The sequence below is a fragment of the Condylura cristata genome, unplaced genomic scaffold, assembly GCF_000260355.1.
Source record: "Condylura cristata isolate star-nosed mole 26May11 unplaced genomic scaffold, ConCri1.0 scaffold00017, whole genome shotgun sequence".
In the NCBI taxonomy this organism is placed as follows: Eukaryota; Metazoa; Chordata; class Mammalia; order Eulipotyphla; family Talpidae; genus Condylura; species Condylura cristata.
The window spans coordinates 14,010,240-14,030,656 of record NW_004567118.1 but is presented as its reverse complement, the minus strand read 5'-3'; the positions used below and the strand labels follow the sequence as shown (position 1 = coordinate 14,030,656).

Below are 20,417 nucleotides of genomic sequence, written 5' to 3'. Positions count from 1 at the left end.
TGCAAAGCATAGGCCCGAGTCATGGCAGGGGACCAAATGACACTTACCATGTGATTAAGTGTGTTTGGCTGTCTGATGCTACAAGTCGAGGCTCCCTGTGACAGCTTGTTGATCTTGTCCATGTTTGTGCTCTACTTTTAACAGGAAAGATGTAGTCTAAGGGAAAGAACAGTTCTAGGAGCTTTAATCTAGGCTTAAATTTGTCTAAAACATGTCACTCGGGGACTTCTCTGTAGAGTACATACCACTGATTCTTCCTCTGAACACCATGTTTATCACATTTGAACTCCTGCCCCAAATTTTGTTTTAAAACATACCCCACTTGTTCCCATCTCACTCCACTCTCTCCATAAACCCAAAGTTTGGTGGTCAAACCTTTCCTGTTCTTCCATCTACTTCCATATATGACAATACCCATGAACTTATCACTTTGGGCCAACAATCGGTTATTTAAGAAATATTTGCTCATCTCCATCAATCACATTGTTTCATGTGGGTTTTAGGAATGTGAGCTAAAAAATGTGGCTTTACATATTTAACTAACTTCCTACTCCTACACTCTGAAATGTCTCAGATGATGCAATGTCAGCCTTATTAATAAATCCCATTTTGACAAGCAGGAATGCTTTCACAAGATAAATAATGTAAATATTTCAAGTTTCTGGGGAACACAGTGCAGGTCACCCTGGAGAAGAAATGGAGATACTATGGTGAAGATAGAAAGAACAGAAAATCCCAGTCGTTTAGATTCTAGAAAGCCAGTGAAGCAGAGATGAAAAGTAAAGTCAGGAGATGGATGATGCCCCCCAAAGAATTGCTAATAAGTGATTAGCATTTTAAAAGCCCCAAAAGGGGTTAAATCTCAGAGCTATCAAGCTATCACCATCCACTGAGGCATGAGTTCACCCTGCCTGGGAGGTGACCCACATGGCACAGCAGACCTCTCCTGTCTTACCCTCTGCTCCCCTCAGCAGTGTATTTTAGTGGATTCACCTGTTCTGCTCCCCACTCTGTTTCTGGTGAATCCTTTCACCACCCCACAACTCTGGCCACCTGTTCTTGTATACATAAATACAAAAAAATTTTAAAGCCAAAAAAAAAAAAAAAACAAATTCATGATTTCTGAATTATGGACTTCATCTAATGATCTTAGAATAGCTTAAAAGAAATAGTAAGCTAAATTGTATCACTTAGCAAATAGGTCTTTCTTACCTAAATTTCTTCCCTTGGCTAATGACAGAGTCAATAAAATGGATAGTCATTTTTCTTTCCTGCTCCACGTCAATAGAACTGTGTACATGGTTTTTACACAATGGTCCAAAGATCCTATTCCAATGCTGTCCAGTACAGTAGCTATTAGCCACATGCAACTAGTATAAAATAGAGGATGAATTTTGAAGACAGTATGAATAAAAAACGTAAAATGTTAGTATTTTTTTAATAGCTGATATTTATTTATTTATTTATTTATTCATACAGATCTGGGGTATAGGCCAGAGATGCGGAGGGTGAGAGGATTCAGCAGAGACAGAGTGGGGTACAGAACAGGCAGATTACGAAGTACACTGCTGAGGGGAGCAGCGGGTGGGTCAGGAGAGGTCTGCCACACCATGTGGTCACCTCCAGGGCAGGCGGGGAGCAACTCATGTGGAAGTGGCTTTAGCTTCTTAGTGCTGTGCTTTAACCCACTGTGCCACAAGGGAGGGCCCAGCTGGTATTTTTATTAGACATTTTAAGTTAAATTATACCTGTTTTCCTTTAATCTTCAAAAATGTAATTCTAAAATCCATTTAAACTAGATATATGGCTTATATTTCTAGTAGATAGGGCTGTTCTAGACATTTCAGGAGAAAAATCCTGAGAATTGTAAAACTGGAGTTGAGAAAAATTTGTCCTTACTAAGTGAGAGGTCATGGGAACATGATAGTAAGAAACATGACATAAGGCAAAAGATGAGAGTTTCCCTTTTGGGAAAAAAGTGGCCTTTGCTTAAGCTCAGCTCATGTGAACAATATGAACAATATGAAAGAAACAGGATGTGAACTGAACTCAACAAACAATCCTCGAACACCTGCAAGGAACACTGCAACAGGGAGACACAAACAATGAGTTAAGCCTGGCCCCTGTCCTCAAGAAGTTCACCATTTGGTGTATGTTCTGCTGCAAAGCATAGGCCCGAGTCATGGCAGGGGACCCAAGTTCATTGAGCAGATCGATAGAAATGTCTGAAAACTAAGGAAAGCATATAGAGCCACAAAACTACGAGTCAACAGGGAAATCCCTTCAAGTTCCCTTAATCAGCAACACATTTTACAACCATTAAATGAAACAAGGACCTGAAAGTACAATTTAAAATATTTTGTTTCTGTGGCCTCTTTGGTAGCCTAGGGGTTAAGTGTCAGCACTGTCATTACTATGTCCTGAGTTCCATCCCCGGGCCAGAGATCTAACCCCCATGGCACAGCAGGGGGTTAGCTCCATCTCTTCTGCTCCCCACTCTGTCTCTGATGAATCCTTTCACACCCCTCTGTACCTGGCCTACATTCCAGTTCTTCTATAAATGAATAAATAAATATATATTTTAAATGTTTATAAAACATAAAAATATTGTTTCTGAAGCCAACTTAAGACAATATGATTCAAGTGGTCTATTTGTTTTTTTTTAAAGATTTGTTTTATTTATGCATTGTGTAGGCCATAGGTAGGTTGGGGTGGTGAGAGGATTCACCAGAGACATAGTGGTGAGCAGAACAGGCAGATCCACTGAAATACACTGCTGAGGGGAACAGTGGGAGAGACAGGAGAGGTCTGCTGTGTCATGTGGGTCAGCTCCCGGGCCGGGAATGGAACTTACTCATGCTGCTGTGGCTGAAGACAGTTTCATAGTGCTGTGCTTTAACCTCTTGTGCCACCAGGGAGGGCCTCAAGCAGTCTGTTAAGAGAATGAAGAGTTGTCTATGTTTGCAAGTCGTTTCCTGAAATTTAAACCCCTGTCCTGGAATTCCTTGCCTTGGAAATTGTGGCCACTCCCCATCTCCCACTGTCCCCCCTGTATGTGTGCTTGAGTAGCCAAGGCAGACAGCAATGACTGCTAAGTGTTGTTGTGAAAAACACATGGGCCTGCCCATAGGCTTGTTTCAGTCCAGTCAGTGAGGCCAGGGATGGAGCAGTCATCACCGCCCTGAAGGACTGGCTGGGAGACAAGCCCATGGTACTGCCTGCCCCTGCTGTGCGACCACTGTCCAGCCCCCAAGACCAAGACTAATGGGAGGCTGGACCAGGTTAGGGGCATGCCTGAAAGGGTACACACTAGATTTCCTTCGTCCCTTCCTTCTCCCTTTCTTACTTAAGAAAGATGTCATCAGTGCAGGGTTTTTTGTTTTGCTTTGTTTTAACAAAGACATATTAGATTTTATAGTCATTTCTTTGGGGCAATGTATCCTTAGATTTTCTTCTTTTTATTTTACTCGTATTTAAAAAAAAATCCTTAAGAGCCCAACGTAAAAACACTTCAAATGACGTTCGAAATGATGCTAATTCCTGACAAAAGTTCAAGGACTAGAGGAGTAAGTGAAATGGACAAGAAAGCAGTAACAAGGGGTGGGAATAGGAAGCGGAGTCAGAACCCAGTCAGCATGACAGATGGGGGGTAGGAAGTGCAGGAGGCTGAGGGTTTGGTCAGGAGCAGAGGAGGAGGGAGGGGATGAAAGATGGGCCCTGGGGTCCTACTGCCTCACTCTATTTGAAAGGATGTTGTCTACTCCAGGGAGACCAGTAAACCCATCCACCTACCTAGTCACATAGCCCGGGAGAAACCTAAAAAGAAGTATCCAAAGCAGAAAAGCTTTTGTTTATGAAAGAACTTTTAACTTTCTCCATACAGAGACCTCAGGGGTGTCTTTTATGCTCAGATGAATTCTAAACAGTTGAAGAAAATACAGAACATCTGAACTTTTCTTTGACCTCTACATTTTTCTAAAGACAGTATTTTTCAGCTTCCCCTTTTCTTACAAAATTGTGCAAAGCCCTCCCACACACATGCTTTTACCAGACAGGCATCCAATTATGTCTGATTCCATCCAAAATTCAGGAAGGGCAACATCCCAGTTCTCCCAGTCTGAAAACTGCACCCAACCAAGTGGAACACTCAACTTTCATACCTCTCTCAACCAAAGGCAATCTTTCCTTGTAAACTCTGGTGCTCCAGAGAGTGGTATAATTGTGGCCATGTGTCATTTATTTGGAATTCCTACCCAGCCAACTTCAGTAAGCATAACTTGCCTACTGAAACATGTAAACAACCCCAGCACAAAGCAGCCAAATGGAAAGCCGCCTTGGCCACATGTTCTAAAAGGTGTCATAAAGCTGTGAATCTGCCTGTTGGCTTGGCAAAGGCGGTTGAGGATGCCCTGGCACTGAGCAATGCCGATGACATCTGGGTTGTAGGTGACTGCCATTGCTAAGCTAACATTACCGGAATCTTGAACTCTCGGAGAAGCATACAGGAAATCACACAGCCAGACTTTTTTCCTTATAAAGACAGACCATCTCTCCAGGAATTACCATCCTCTCAGTTCTCCTAGGGAGGAGCCACTGGTTAAGCAAACCGGATACAACTGGGGAGAGGAATTTTATAGCAATTTCCTGTGGCCCCAAGGTCTAGTCACAGTGCCTCCTCTTTAAGAACAGTGCACAAAACAAGTTTCGGCTCAGATGATCACTTATGGGAAAGCACAGGCATGTTAAAGAATGCTCTGGAAAAGTAGTTTATTCTCTGACAGGGAGAAGTTACAGAGTGGATAGCATTCATAAGCATCAGTATAGGAATTTAGACCTGATACATGGACCAAATGAGTCTATCAGGTAGTGTCTCTCCTACGTATATTCAAAACAGAGTATTGGCTAGTGGGTTAAAGTGCAGCACTGCGGGCTGGCTGCAGCCGCTGTGAGTTTGATCCCCAGCCTGGGAGCTGACCCACATGGCTCAGCAACTCTCTCCTGTCTCACCCGCTGCTCTCCTCAGCAATGTACTTAGCTGATCTGCCTGTTCTGCTCCCCGCTGTGTCTCTGGTGAATCCTCTTACCTTACTGTCCCTGCACCTCTGACCTGTACCCTAGTTCAGTATGCATAAATAAATCTTAAAAAAAAAAAACAAAAAAATAGATAGCATCTCCCTCAAACTTGTTCCTCACTCTGCATTCCTGGCTCAGTGAAGGACCACACTGCTGTCTTCTCATTTATTCCACCTCCTTTTTATTCTGTTCTTGTCTAGGATCTTAGATTCCACGTAAGTAGCATTTCCTGCCTGCCTCTGAATCTCCACGGTTGTTGCACCCAGAGCATGGCAGTCATCCTCCAGCCTAAGTACCAGGCCCTGTGCATGGCTCTTGGCAAGCAATGGAGAGCAGCAAAGTGCCTGCCCCATTTGAGGCTTAAGTGTTTTTTTGTTAAAGATTTATTTAAAAAAAAAAAAGATTTATTTTTTTATGCATACAAGAGCTGGGGTGCAGGCCATAGGTATGGAGTGGAGGGTCGTGAGAGGATTCACCAGAGACAGAGTGGGGAGCAGAACAGGTGAATCTACTGAAACACACTGCTGAGGGGAGCAGCGGGTGGGTCAGGAGAGGCCTGCTGAGCTTTCCTAGTGCTGCAGCAGCTGCAGACAGCTTCATAGTGATGACTTTAACCCCCGGGCCACCAGGGAGACCCTCTGGGCTTTGTTTCAGTGAAGAGCAGAAACAAGAAAATAGGGCCCTCCCTGGTGGCACAATGGGTTAAAACAGCACAGCACAGCACTGGGAAGCTAGCCACAGCCACTTCAGCACAGGTTTGATCCCTGGCCAGGGAGGTGATCCGTATAGCTTGGGTGGATCTCTACTGGCTCGCCTGCTGCTCCCCTGAGCACTGTGCTTTATCACTCTGCCTGTTCTGCTCCCCACTATCTATGGTGAATCATCTCACCACCTCTGCACCCCTGGTATGTACCCCAGATCAATATGCATAAATAAATATCTTCAAACAAACAAAAACAAAAAATAAAAAAGATGAATCAGTTGTGAGTTATCTGAAGGAAATAAAATGGGTTAAGGCAAAAAATAACAGAAGAGGAATACTTTCCTCACCACACCCCTACTTGGCAATCCAAATGCCACATCATCATGAAAACTATTTCCTTGAGTCAGGAACTCTCTTCCTCTCCTCTTTTTTAATGTTTGCATAAAACTAGGGTGTAGGTCAGAGGTATGGGGGTGATAAAGAGAATTCATGAGAAACAGAGCAGGTAGTAGAACAGGCAAATTTTTACTGAAATACACTGTTAAGGGGAGCTGTGGGTGTCAGTAGAGGTCTGATATGCCATGTGGGTCAGCTCCCTGGCCCCAGAAAGAACTCAGGACTCAGCAGTGATAGTGCTGAGATGTAACCCTCAGGCCACCAGGGGAGACCCCTCAATTCTTTTATTATGGCATCTTACCCTATTCTGTAGTTATCTGCAAATGTGCATTAATACCTGTAAGAAAACCTCAACCTTGTAGAGGGAAGAGATCATTTATCAAAATTTTTAATACAATTTATTTGTGCATACAAGAACTGGGGTCTAGTGCAGAGGTGCAGTGTGATAGGATTCACCAGAGTGGGGACCAGAATAGGCAGAATCACTGATATACACTGCTGAGGGGAACAGAGGGTGAGAACAGGAGAGGTCTGCTGTGCCACATGGGTCAGTTCCCTTGTGGGGCTTGAACTCACTTGCAGTGGCTGCTGATAGCTTCGTAGTTGTGCTTTAATCTGTTGCCCCCAGGGAGGCCCCATCAGCAGTTTTATCTGTTCCTCACAGTACTTTAAATCAGCAGGGATTTTAAGAGTGCATATAAAACTCACCTCTCCCCACAGCCCCACCCTCCAGGGTGGTCAATCCAATGACATTAACTGGTCTTATTTCATAGGTTGTTATGAAAATCAAACAAAACACGAGTGCTTTTAAAAAGTCAACACAAATAGAAATTGCTTTGTAATCATAACCACAGCAAACACTACTCTGGGAACCTGCCCACTCAGAATGGATAACGATGAAGCTGGCTTTTCCAACCCCGTGATACAGGCAAACACAAAGGCTGCGTATTTATTTGAATAGCACAACTTTGTAGGCTGTGGCCTTAATTTCCTGTTGTCTTCTCCATCAGCTACCTACTTCGTTATTGCAAGGTGGGAAAAGTACGCAGAAACTTGGATTTTTGCACTGGACTTTTCTGCAAAAATGACTGGCTGGGCCCTCCCTGGTGGCGCAACGGGTTGAAACACAGCACTGAGAATCTAAAGCTGCTTCAGCATGAGTTCGATTCCCGCCTGCCCGGAGGTGACCACATGGTGTGTCAGACCTCTCCTGACCCGCCCGCTGCTCCCCTCAGCAGTGTACTTGGTCGATCTGCCTGTTCTGTTCCCCACTCTGTCTCTGGTGAAGCCTCTCACCGCTCCTGAGCCTCTGGCCTGTACCCCAGTTCTATATGCACAAATAAATAAATCTTTAAAAAAAAAAAAAAATGACTGGCTGAGAGCCAGAATGGCCAGGCTTGAATCCTTGCTCTGTTATTTCCTTGTTTCCTCCAGCAAATTACTGAACCTGTCTTATTTCCTCATGGGGTTGTCATAAGGATTTAATGATTAAATACAATACACATAAAACAGTGCTGAGTACAAAGCAAAGCAAGCAATTGTTATCAAGGTCATAGTAATTCACTGTTCTTCCTGGTTCAGGGCACCTTAGAAGAGGTTCCTGGGAGCTAATCTTAGCTGTTGGTGCTATGTATAAGGCCTATACTGAGGAGGGAGGGGTCACAGACAAGAGGTTGGTATGATGGGCAGATGTCTGAAGAACCTCAGCAGGGTGGCCAAAAAATGTGGAGCTGTGTAGAGAAATTTGACTGTTGGAAGTGGTTTAGGGCTGTCACTCAAGTGAAACTCACTTTAGAGAGGCTTTGAGTACACTCCAAAATCAAAGGTAGAGCAAGGCCTCTTCTTGTTTCTTTTTGGCCTTCATCTTCTTAACTAATGAAAAGAGGTTGAGAAAAACATGGTTCCTGGGTGATGTGGTGCTCCGGGCTTTTCAGTACAGCTGCCAAGAGAAGTGAACCTGAGCTTCTTTGTTTTCAATAATCTGGTGAGGAGCCAGAGGAAGACAATACACTGAAGTCATTCCCCTCCTTCAGAGCAAGCAGGCCCAGCCCTCTTTTGAAATCCCAAACTGCCACTTTCCCAGAAGCCCCCGTCACCACCACCACAATTGGAAGTAGACTGGGACCCAATTAAGCAGTGCTCTCTGGCTGGTTCAGTCAAAAGTGGTCTGAAGAAAGAAGCAGCTAGTGTTGACCCCAAAGGGAGAGCAGCAACAAAAGGAAATGAGTGCCACACTAGAGAGTACATGGAAGTGGAGAGGTGGGCAACAGAGGCCTCTGTGAACCAACAAGGCTTTTCCTCAACATTTTCAGTGGAAGGCCATTAAAGCAAGCTGTGGATACTCCCTCCTGGAAACTCACAAAAGGAGGCTGAAACTGTCAGTTTAGATAGGTGCTCTGGAGTCCCTTTTAGTTAAAGATGTCCAAAAAGAGACAAAGCTTTTCCTTCAAGAATTCAGGAATGCGGTTTCCGGTGCAAACAAAGACTACACTGTAGAGATCCCGCTGGAGTGTGTCCAAACCCTCCCTGGATGTCCTTAGAGTTATTTGGAAATGGTTAAACAAAAGGATTGAACACCTGGGCTGATTACCCTGAAGGGGATTTCCAAACAAACTATACTGTAAGATCATCTTTTTCCTTCCCAAAGTAACTCAAGTCCCAAACCATCTGAAGTAACCTAAAAGTCCCACATTTCGATTCTAGGCTTCCTAAGTTAGAGCAGTGACTTGCTGCTGAAACAAAGAAAGCAGCAGCTAAGCAATATTATGCTTTTAAAAAAGGTTTATTTTAAATTAAGAGGAACAGATGTCCAATGTTTCAAAAAGCCACAAATTTGTGGATTTGGCTGACAAACTCTCTAAGCTGGATTTCATTTCTGTTCCCATAGTCAGCCAGCCACTCACAACTGACTCACTTTCTCTGGGCCGTACTTTCTTTGGGCCAGTCTCCCAACTATAGAATGAGAATCCCAGGTGTCAAATGAATCAAGGGTATTTGGGTGGAGAACAGGGGCCTCTACAGCTTTTTCTTTTAGCTTAGTAGTATCAACACCCACACAGCAAACTGCAAGGCGAGTAGGTCAGAGAATGAGCAAACAGTTGGCACCTGCCTGTCCTCGCACCATGCAATTCTAAGGGCAATGAGTAAGCAGTTGCCCAGAACAGGTTTTTGTTCTAACCCCTTATGAGTACCAGTTAGATAGGCAAATTCATGTAGGCTATTTGCTGCAATTCAAGACCTCACCCCAAGGCAAATACATTACCTGAAGTGAACTCTTGGCCTTGCTGGGAAGAGAGACAGGAACCAGAGCCCAGGTCTATCAGATACTAACGACTCAGTGGCTGCTAGAATTTAAAGTAGTTATGTACTTTTGTCTTGAGAAAAACAAAACAAACAAAAAAAACTAGAGATGTAACAGTTTTGCATAGAATTTCATTTTCTTGCTTAACATTAATCAATGTGTAGTGGAGATAGAATGTGACTTGGCTTTCAAAAATGGCTATTAGGGCCTCCCTGGTGACACAGGGGTTAAAGTCCCAGTGCTATCAAGCTATGTCAGCCACTGCAGCACATAAAAATATTTTTTAAAAAGAAGGCCATTAAACTCCTGTGTGTTAACTTTTTATGAGGTTATTAGTAACTATTAATAAATAAAATCAGGCTTTTTCTATCTTTTTTAACAGAAATAAGACTTAGGTCCATTGAGGAAGATCTTGTCACCTAGATTCATTTTATCTACTCATGAACAAGAACTGGGGTGTAGGCTAGAGAAATGGAGGGTGAGAGGATTTACCAGAGAAAGTGGGAGCAGAACAGATGGACTGATTGAATACACTGCTGAGGGGAGAATTCGGTGAGGCAACAGAGGTTTGCTGTGCCATGTGGGTCACTGCCTGGCAGGGGATGGAATTCATGCCTCAGTTGTTTGTGGGTAGCTTCAGTGCTGTGCTTTAACCCCTTGCGTCACCCCTTGTGAGACCCCTATTGTACACCTTTTTAATAAAAAATTAGAAAATAACATTTTAAGGCAGTAAGATTAAAGTGTTTTCAACTATTTCATAATAGTTGTGGGCTTTGTTCTTTGAATAAGGGCTTTAAAAAAAGATTTAAGCATTTTGGCCTTATTAATCACTAGATTACTATTTCCTGTTTTTCTCTATTTGTATCTTGAATTTAACCTCTAGACAGAGCATATCTGCTATAAAGTAAGAGCGTATATTGAGAGCAATTAGAGGATTTTGCTTTTGGTATAAATGCAAGGCTGAGAATTCTTGCAATTCTATCAAATGCTACTGGTACTTAATAAATCAAAAAAAAATGGAGTATCATTTATCACAGCACCTCACATTTTATCTGATTTAACTTATCCTATCCACAGGTTCAAAGTTAAAAACTAAGGGTCATACATGGCAGGGAGATATCCAAAGCACAACTATTGCAAATGGTAACAAGTGGGTTGTGGAAAGTTGTTTTTTTTTTTTAAAAAAGGTTTATTTATGCATACAAGAACTCAAGTACAGGCCAGCGGTGCTGGGGTGTGAGGATTCACGAGACAGAGTGGGGAACAAAACAGGTGGACTGACTCAAATATACTGACAAGGAAAGCAGAGGGTTGGGAGAGGAGAGGTCTGCTGTGCCATGTGGGTCAGCTCCCTGACCAGGGACTGAGCTCTGGTGCAGTTGCTGGGGTAGTTTCATAGTGCTGTGCTTTGACCCCTTGTGCCACCAAGGAGGGCCCTGTGGCAAGGCTTTTAGACACTATGTTGGGAACTCCCATGAACTCCTTACTCATGGGTCAGTCACAATTCATTATGCGTACAGGAAGGTACTGGTTATTTCACTTAGCCTACCGCATTACTCATACTCGTTTCTGCTGAGTGACTGGTTAAGCAGTCAAGCCTCATGCTGCCTACTAAAACTAAAGACCACACTGGTAATACAGGTTGAGCTTGTCCGTACAGGAACATTTCTTTGAGCACATAATGCCAAACTAGTACATATCAGAGTCTTCATTCCAGCCCTCTTTTTTTTTTTATTTCTAGAGAATAGTGGCCATTATACTAATTAAATTTACATTTCAGATTACATAACAACTCAGAATACTGAAAACACTACTTTGATTTTTCATGCTATTGCTTTAAGTGAGGTGCTTCTTAGTGGTCAAGTGTATTAACTGTTGATGTTTTATACAGCACTGGTCAGTCACTGAGTTGAAACATAATAAAACACTGCAGATATTTTAAGGCGCAAAATGAGACTTAAATAAAACAGATGGAATCAGAGTTCCCAGGCCTCCCCCTTTTTTATTTGCAGTAATATTAAACCATCCATTTACAAATTTTCTGGTCTCCAATCAGCTGGAACTAACTGGGTCATATCTTTGAGATCATGTAATTGTGTCTGTGTCTACTATGGTCAATACAAGAAAGGAAGCAACCAACCACTGGAACATAAGGCTAACACAGCTCAAGCTGGAATTCAAGCAGGATCATCCAAGTGCGCCACATCTGAACAGTGGAGAAGACAGCTGCTTTTCATTTTAAAACATTCATGTGAAGAGGGAGCACTCATCCTAAGTCAAAAATACCAACCACTTAGAACTTCAGTCTAAGATTTTATTTTTCTAACACTACCTGAAATAAACTTGCAAGTAAAGATGAAATACAACTGGAAGCTGACTTCAAAGTTTATAATTAATCCTAAAGAATCTAAAACATCACGGTGGTTAATGTGAATCTATTTATTAAACTAAAACATTTGGGAACTGCTTTAAGTAATACTGCTAGAATGCTCCTGGGTGGAAAAAAAAAAAAAAAAGACTGTTATGGAAGCAGAATCTCTTCAGAATCCGTGAAGCAGGAAGGATACTTGCTCTTTACTTAGTTGTGGTCATGGAGGCTACCCCAATTTTCTACAAAATCTTCTCGACTAATATTGCTGCAATATCATGGCAGAAAAGATTCAACATGTCACTAGACATAGGACCAGAATTTCTATCCTAAACCATGACGCTAGGTAATGTTTGAATGGGGACATTTGATATGGATGGTCAGATGAAAGATACCAAAATGTCAGACAGCCCATCGACTGCTGTTGCCAGGAGATTCAACAGTCAACATCAGTCTGATAAGCTACCCGACAAGATGGTACATACAGCCATGGAGATGTCACGACGGTAGGCAAACAAGCAGACATTCAGGAGGGATTTGATAAAACAAATCAGGCTTTTCTGGCCTGTTGAGATATAAACCCAATTCTACTCTCAACATGTCAGTACTGATTTTCCTAAAGGAAAAAAATGAAATTGTTTACTCTCTTCCTAATAAAAACAAAATGATCTAGTGCAACTAGAAACATCTCAAAGGGAAAAAATCACGTAAGAACAAAACACTTAGTGAATAAAGGTTAAATATCAGAATACATGTAAAAGGAAATTTCTGTTAAAACCAGAGTGCATGCTGAGCTAGAATTAAGACAGGAGAAAACATGGTTTCAGATGAGTTGTTTCTTCCTAGAGTGTCTCTGGAGTAGCCTACTATCATCTCTTCTGCTACCAAAAACAAGAAATTCCCTCACTACCCCAACCCCTGAGGCACTCTTTCCACAGTGTAGCTAGCTAGCTGTTCAATCTCAGAATGTCTTGGTGGTGGCTCTCCTGCATTTAAGTGCCAGCTTAAGAAATTATGGCTGTAGGTAGATTTGGCAATCCTGGCAATCAGTAGGTAGAAGCTAAAGTTAAAAAAGTCAAAACGCTCAAGAAAATGGACACAATTTCGGAATGATCAAAGATGTCTTTATAAAGTTTTTCTTCATGACTTCATTCTAAATATACAGAATAAAAAATGGCGTCAGCTCATTCATGAGACATCAACCAGATTCTCCTTATACTGTCATAAATTTTTAAAGATCCATTTCCCAAGAGGATGTGCAATGCATCATGAAATGGCCAGTTTCTGCAGGTAGGAGGAAGGGCTGGGCAGGACGGCCTATTAAATTTTACCATGATAGACATGCAAAATTGTTATCCCAATCTAATATAATTTATACACATTTTGATGGCTTAGAAAAACAAAGCAGTCATTTATGACAACCATAAAAGCTTGACAAATGTAACATACTTAGGAACTATTTTTTGTTTTTCTGGAATCTTTAATTGTACCACATGGGCCTTTTCAAAGCAATAAATTGAAGGCCAGTTTCTGTTAAGTTTGCTGCAGAACATCACATTTCACCCTAATAAAGTATAACCTGGATTGAATTGAGGGTGGATACCTTACCTTAGTACACAAAGGAAAAGTATGTGAGTGCAAAATAGGGGCTAAACTTTCATGGGGAAAAAATTTAAATTGATACGGCTTGGAAAAGGCAATTTTTGTTTCTGTTTTTAGAGTTCTCCCAATTCAAGGTAGAACTCATTCATTCTAATTTTTCTGCTGTTAAAACCTTTTCCTGCTCATTTTGTTTTCTCCTCGGTGTTCAACTGCTGCTGGATTCGTTTGGCATAACTTTGTGCCATGGAGTTAATGATGGATAGGATGAAGTAAAACACCATTACAACCACCAACTTCTCAAACATCCAGGACAACCAGTTTTCTCCCTGCAGGAATAAATGCATAACAACCCACAAGATTTCATTAGTTCAGTAGCGATTTAGCAGGGCATCCACAATGTCTTAAGGAAAATAACATGTTAGCTCAGTGCAGAATGGGTAGAGGATGTGGTCATCTTGCATCTTTTTGCTACCAGTAAAAAGCCTGATTTAAATTCTACTCTCATGTAGAAACTTGTAGAAAGCACTGCTCAGAAAAAGAGTGCACTGGATTGTGGTGAGTGCACACGGGTGAATTGATGGTGGGAAGCCCATGAGGATTACAACTGAGAAGAAAAAAGGTACAAAATGAGGAAGGTTGTAAAAAACAAATAATAATTATACACACACACACACACATCTATACATGTATAAAGTAAGTCACATTCTTGTTCTAATAGTGGGAGGGAGCAGCTCTTATAAGTGTTATAGATTCTGAAGTCATGTTTGGTCAACTGAGGGCAGCAAAGGGCCACATAAGAGGATAAAGGCCATCAGAAAAAAGCCACTGTGCTTCCTTCAAGTTTCTCTTTTCAAGTTATTGCTTACTCATCCTCTTCTAGTCTTTCCCGTTGCCATAGAATTGTTTTACAGAAAAGGCAGGCTGGGTTTAACTTCAAAATTTTAAGTTCATCTAAACTGATAATTAATTCACCACTTTCATATGAGAGTTAAAGATATTCAAATGACTCCAATTCAAGCCGTTATTATGCGATAAATAAACTTTAAGTCTACTTGGGACTTAGTAGTATATTTGCTAACAAACCATTTAAGACTACATAACAATCAACTGTTTCCTCTAAAACCTACTTTTGTTTTTTAGGAAAAGATACACAAATAGAAGTTATATTTTCTGATAAACAGAAGCTATATTTTGTGACGTAGACAAAGACACATTTCCCAGCAGAGAGGGAAAAAAAAAGCCTGATGTTAGAAGAGAGCCTAGTGTTCTAGTGTTTGTAATTTCAGTCTGAATCCGTGCAGGTGGGCAAGGGGTGGAGGAACAGAACAGAAGAACAGAACAGTAAAATCTCACCTGTGGTGCATCCATTTCACTTTTGTGATGAAGTTTCTGCCGCTGGGCCTCCAGGTATTCCTGGAATGGCTTCTGTAGAGACGGACCTATGCCGGGGACAGCACTGGAAGCAGTACCCAAGGAAAATGATACATTTGGGAAGAAAAGCAAGAAAGATATTAAAGGTAATACACTTACCCCAGGACTCAAAAAAGCAGAGATTGAATAGGAAGAGGGAAAAAATACAACAATCAGCAGAGCTGGTGAAATCCTGTGAATTTGTTTTAGTGAACAAAAATCTAGTCTTTAGAACCCCTTAGAGGAGAATAATCTCTCTGCTAACTACATCTGAGAGACATTAGGAGCTGAGAGCCCTTCCTAGCATTTAGAGTTCGTCCTCAGAGTGAGGCCAGCAAAGCTGATGCTGCACACTGGTATGGTACAAAGAATAAAATGAATGACTTCTGAGAAGTCCCACATTTATCACCACCAGTTCCTGTAAGAACTGGTTTGAACCGATTAATAAGGAAATGACTTATGCTTGTGTCATCCCTAGTTGAAAAAGAAACTGCCCGCCCTCTCTCAGACTTGTCCCATCTTCTCAGAGGGGGCGGTCCTTTCTCAATCTAAGTCCTTATTAGGACAATCTGTGCGTCATCCTTATCCAAAAAGAATGCATTAGCAAATTTGGAAGGCGCCTCCCACTAGTCAGAAATCAGTGATTAACAAAGGAACAAAGAAGGAACTGTGAACCTTGAATCACTTTGTGGTTTATGGTAGATGATTTGCACAGAAACTACAGTACATTACTAAACAACTTGTTCTGAAATGACCGGGATAGTGATCTCTGATAAGTTTATGTACTTGGAGCTCCTTCTCAGCCAGAATAGTGGAGGCTGTGCTGTGAAACCGGTTTGGCAACTCCAGCTCCCAGGCTCCTGTTTTAGATGTGCTTGTGGGTTTTTTTTTTAATGGTAACTTGGGGGCAACTTAGAAAAGCAAACAATACATTTTTTTGGTACCCTTTATTTTCTCGTCTGTCATAACAGGGTTAAAAGGTGAACGAATACAACCTCTTTCCCGTAGCTAGCTAAAGGCATTTGCAACAGTGCCTAATGCTCTCCTATTATATCAACTTCACCTCTTTTTAGAACAATTTAGTTGCTGTTTTCTACAATAAAAAGTGTAGAGGAAGAGAATTTTCTTTCTACTACATTTACCCTAAGCCAACAAAATACCCAACTCCAGATTGATACTTTTCTTTGACTCTTATTAACTATCAACTACCACTTAATGGCGTCCTTCTTACAGTGTGTTCACAGTCAAAGGTGCTATGTGGGGGGCGGGGCAGTGGCAATGAGAGTCTTCTCTCATAGCAACTTAAAATAGTAACAGGGATTCAAAAAACAAAAATTTGCTTACAAAAGCAGGGATTCAAAAACAAAAATTTGCTTACAAAAGCATTTACAAGTCAATACTAAATTTTCTGGGTTTGAAGATACACACCAGAGGAACTGGAAGGAGAAAAGAGAGATCAGTGTGAGGTGAAGTTGTCAAAAGGTCCTTTAATGAACACTAAAGGAAATGAAAAATGGCTTTCAGGGCCCTCCTTGGTGGTACAATGGGATAAAGTGCAGCACTATGACACTGCCACACAAGATCACTCCCCTGCCAGGAGCGGATTCACAAGGCTCAGCAGACCTCTCCCATCCCGCCTACTGATCCCCTCAGCAGTGTATTTTAATAGATCTGCCTGTTCTGCTCCCCACTCCGTCTCTGGTGAACCCTCTCATCCCCTGTATTTCTGGTCTGCACCTCAGTTCATATATGCATAAATAAATCAATCTTTAAAACAAACAAGCAAACAAAACAGCCTTCATATGTAGTAGAGGAAGCAGCTACACTGATTAGATCAGAAGACTCTCATGATATCAAAGATGGAGAACAGAAGTCTCAATTCTTTTCTCTCATTAACTTTTTCATGATCTTACAAGGGCTGTTTATCCGTAGTGACTGATTACGCAAGTACAAGGTAAGTACAAAAGTACAGACTTCCTCTTTAGAAAGAGATTTTCTTCTGTTAGCTCCTTCTGTAATACATATGGAAATACAAACAGTGTATCTATTTACACTTAAGAACTCATATGAATATGAAAAGAAAAAAGTCCAGCAAAATACATGGACAAAAAAATTGACTTTGAATTGGGGAAGAGTGCAGATTTAGACCTTTCCTTCAGAAAGGGATTCAGTCACCTTGTACAGCCATAACTTATAGGTCATTAAGACTCTCAAGGATAGTCACAGACAAGCAATTATTTGAAGAGGAAATTAAGAATCAAGACTCAAATGTTAGAAAGATCTTACTATTTTGTTGTTGAGGAGAATAAGGAAGGAATTGGAAACAATCATTCTAACCTCTGGTCAAAATAATTTGAAAAAATATTTGCCATTGTTAACTCCACTATGAGCTATACTATAGCTGAGAAAGATTATTTTTCATTATACATTTACACAATGTACAACTTATAATTATATTGGGCAAATGTTGAGTTTAATAACATTTCCCCTAGAGTAAACAGTTGAAAATAGGTAAGTCAGAAGTTTCTATAGTAGTATATTAACCTGAACTATTATGAACTAGTATGATCACTTATCAGATTCTCTTAATCTGTTTCTATATTCATCAACATTTTAGTTCTATTTTCATTTCTCTATCTCCACAAGTAATGCTGCCCTCTAACAGCTTCAGTTTGTGCAAAGCCCTCTCATACTAGATCTTTCCTTATGAACATTCAAGCTGCTTTACCAATGAACTGTATAAAACCGAAATTACAGTTGTACTAACTTGTAAGGTAAACGACAGTCCATAACCTCATCCCTCAAGTTACTTTCAAGCAGCAGACACAGCCAGAGTCCATTTTGACACTTAAGATGAATTCAGGGGACATGAGGGTGGGGAGGAGATGTGTGACTGGGGAATTACCGGCAGCACAGTTCAGTGGCTTTTTATAGTCAGCATAGCGAATAGTTTAAACACCATTCTCTAAAAGTCATTAAAACTCGAGTACCCTGTGCACCCAGATAAAGAGTGTCATCTCAACCCAGAGTGAGTGGGTGAAGTCCTCTGTGGTGGCAGGAGGTGCTAGTTATTAAGTTCAAAGTGTTACAGTGTGGTGAGGTAGAACATAAAGTGGACAACAAAGACATTTATTTTGCATTCAACTGTTCCACTAAGATAGGCTTATGCTGGTCTTGTAAACAGTCTCTTTCCTAGGTGTATTAAATGAAAAAGAATGAAGAAAAAAGCCCCAAATTGATCTCATCTACTTTTCCTTGTTGTAGACCTATAGCGTGGAAAGTAAAAAAAAAAGTTTGTGGTTTGTAATACCTTGATCTGTTTTCCTGGCACAAACATTTTCTCTATAGTTTGACTCTTTAAAAAAAAAAAACAAACAAACTTTCAACACATTACTTTAATTACAACTTTTACACTTTGGCTCCTAATTTTAAGAAAGGACATAATCTAAGAAAATTCAAACAAAAGAAAAAAATCAGTAATGAAAAAAAGCACAAAAGACCAAATCCACACTGAACTCAAAAGTGGTTTAATGGGAGCAAAATTTTGCCAAGCTTACATTTATATATAACATATTTATAACATATACTTGTATATGTATATGTTAAAACAGAAACACAAAACATCAAGTTTCTGTCAACTGCTCTAAACAATCTGCAAACAATATCTGGTATTCTCCTATAATTTTTAAGTCATTTTTGCTTCTGAAAATCACTTTTATGATAAGAAATCTGTATTTTAAATCCTCTTCATATTAACTCATATAAATAAAGGTCTGCATTATTCTTTGTACCCACAAATCCCAGAAAATCTTCCAGAGGAAGCATCACAACTGGCAGAGGTTACATAGAGAGTGGGTGGAGGATTACTGCAGTTTTTCACAATGCTTAAAATTTCATTTGTTTAGTCCTGAGCACACACCCATCCCAAAAATTCATCAGTCATTATATTCTTGAATTCAAGGGAGTTCTTTTAAATTGTGTAAGTCTCAAACAATTTGGTTCGCAGGATAGAAAATATACACTATCTGATTTACTTTGAATTGCTTCTCATCAATGGAGGTAATCATTAAATTAAAGACTTGCTGTTAGAAGATGAGAAATTTTCCTGATTCTGTTTGGATTTTTCCAGTGAGGTGTGTGTTTTTTTTTACTATCTACCTCACAGAACTGGGAAACAGTGCTTAATAACAGAAAGAAAAACAAATTTAAAAAAAAGTTGATTTGTCTTGTATAGCACTTGTTTCACAAGTGTGTATTTAATTCAAAATAGCTAAAGCTTGTAAAGGAATTAAATGGATATTTCTCTAAAGTAAAACTTTATATTTAATAGACTCTCTTACTTTCTTAACTGCTTTTCTAAGGATTGCAGCAAGTAGCAAGTTATATCGGCTTTCTTGAAAACATACTGCCTGACTGGGTACGCAGTAAGGCTGTAATAATAAGCTTTATCTTTCTTAGAAACAAATGTGAGCACAATGTGTTTTTGTTTTTTTTTTTACTTTTGTTACTGCTTATGCAGTAGTTTGAGGGTGATTTATATCCCCCTGGTGATTAATCAGAAAGTCTGAACAATCATTTCAGGCTGCCATCAGCCAAACCTCTAAAGTTTACAAATCGGAGGAAATGTTTTTAAGAGTAAGTTTCAGGCCAGTGGTAGTATTAAAAGAAAGAGAAGAGAGGAATTTTAAGCAAGTCTAGTGCTGCTATAATTTAGAAAGTATAGCAAACAACTTCTGAAATAGACTACTAATAAACTAGTATTTTTTGACGCACCAAAAGCAGGTTTCTTTTTAAAGATTTATTTCTTTATGTGCACAAGAACTGGGGTACAGATCAGAGGTGCTGGGGTGAAAGGATTCACCAGACAGAGTGGGGAGCAGAACAGGCTGATCTACTGAAATACACTGCAGAGGGGAGCAGTGGTTGGGTCGGGAGAGGTCTGCCATGCCACGTGGGTCAGCTCCCTGGATGGGGGATCAAACTCCTGCTGCAGTGGCAACTGATAGCTTTGTAGTGCTGAGACTTAACCCCTTATACCACCAATGAAGCCCTGTTTGTCCATTTTTATAAAATCCATAATAGTGATCTTCTGAGAAATGTTTTGAGATGATGGTAAGTTATATCCTGCACGTGGATATAGCTACACAAATTTTATATATAATCACTACCACAATGTTATAAAATATACAGCAAAGAAAATTACAAAGGTGAAAATAAATACAAATACAAGTTCTTCTATTTTAGATTCACTCTGATGCTGGAGCTTATTGGTTTAGACCATAAAGTGAAACTACAAGTATTGTGCCTTATTTCTAAAATGTAAAAAAGTCTTGGGGACCAACTGATCCCAGGACCATTAGGTTATCTATCAGTGGGAAAAAGACTATTTCCACAAAGATTAAGACTTGACATATCTTTTATGATGACTCTTCTAGTGGTCACTATGAAGAAGGCCTTTAAGAATATGGACACTAGGCCCTCCCTGGTGGCGCAGCGGGTTAAAGCACAGCACTGAGAATCTAAAGCCGCTTCCTCATGAGTTCGATTCCCGCCTGCCCCGGAGG

At 40.5% G+C, this 20,417-nt stretch overlaps 1 protein-coding gene across 2 annotated transcripts in view; it reads right to left on the bottom strand.

Moving 5' to 3' along the window:
* Positions 1–12,947: 12,947 nt before the first annotated feature.
* The window catches only part of VMP1 (vacuole membrane protein 1), a 101,228-nt gene continuing 93,758 nt past the window's right edge, over positions 12,948–20,417 (bottom strand). For both annotated transcript variants that reach the window (XM_004684435.2, XM_012726654.1), the window contains exons 11-12: positions 14,797–14,899; positions 12,948–13,769 (exon numbers count right to left, since the gene is read on the bottom strand). In XM_004684435.2, coding sequence (XP_004684492.1) covers positions 13,626–13,769; positions 14,797–14,899 — 247 coding nt within the window. In that variant the 3' untranslated portion in view covers positions 12,948–13,625. The remainder of the gene's footprint in view (positions 13,770–14,796; positions 14,900–20,417) is intronic.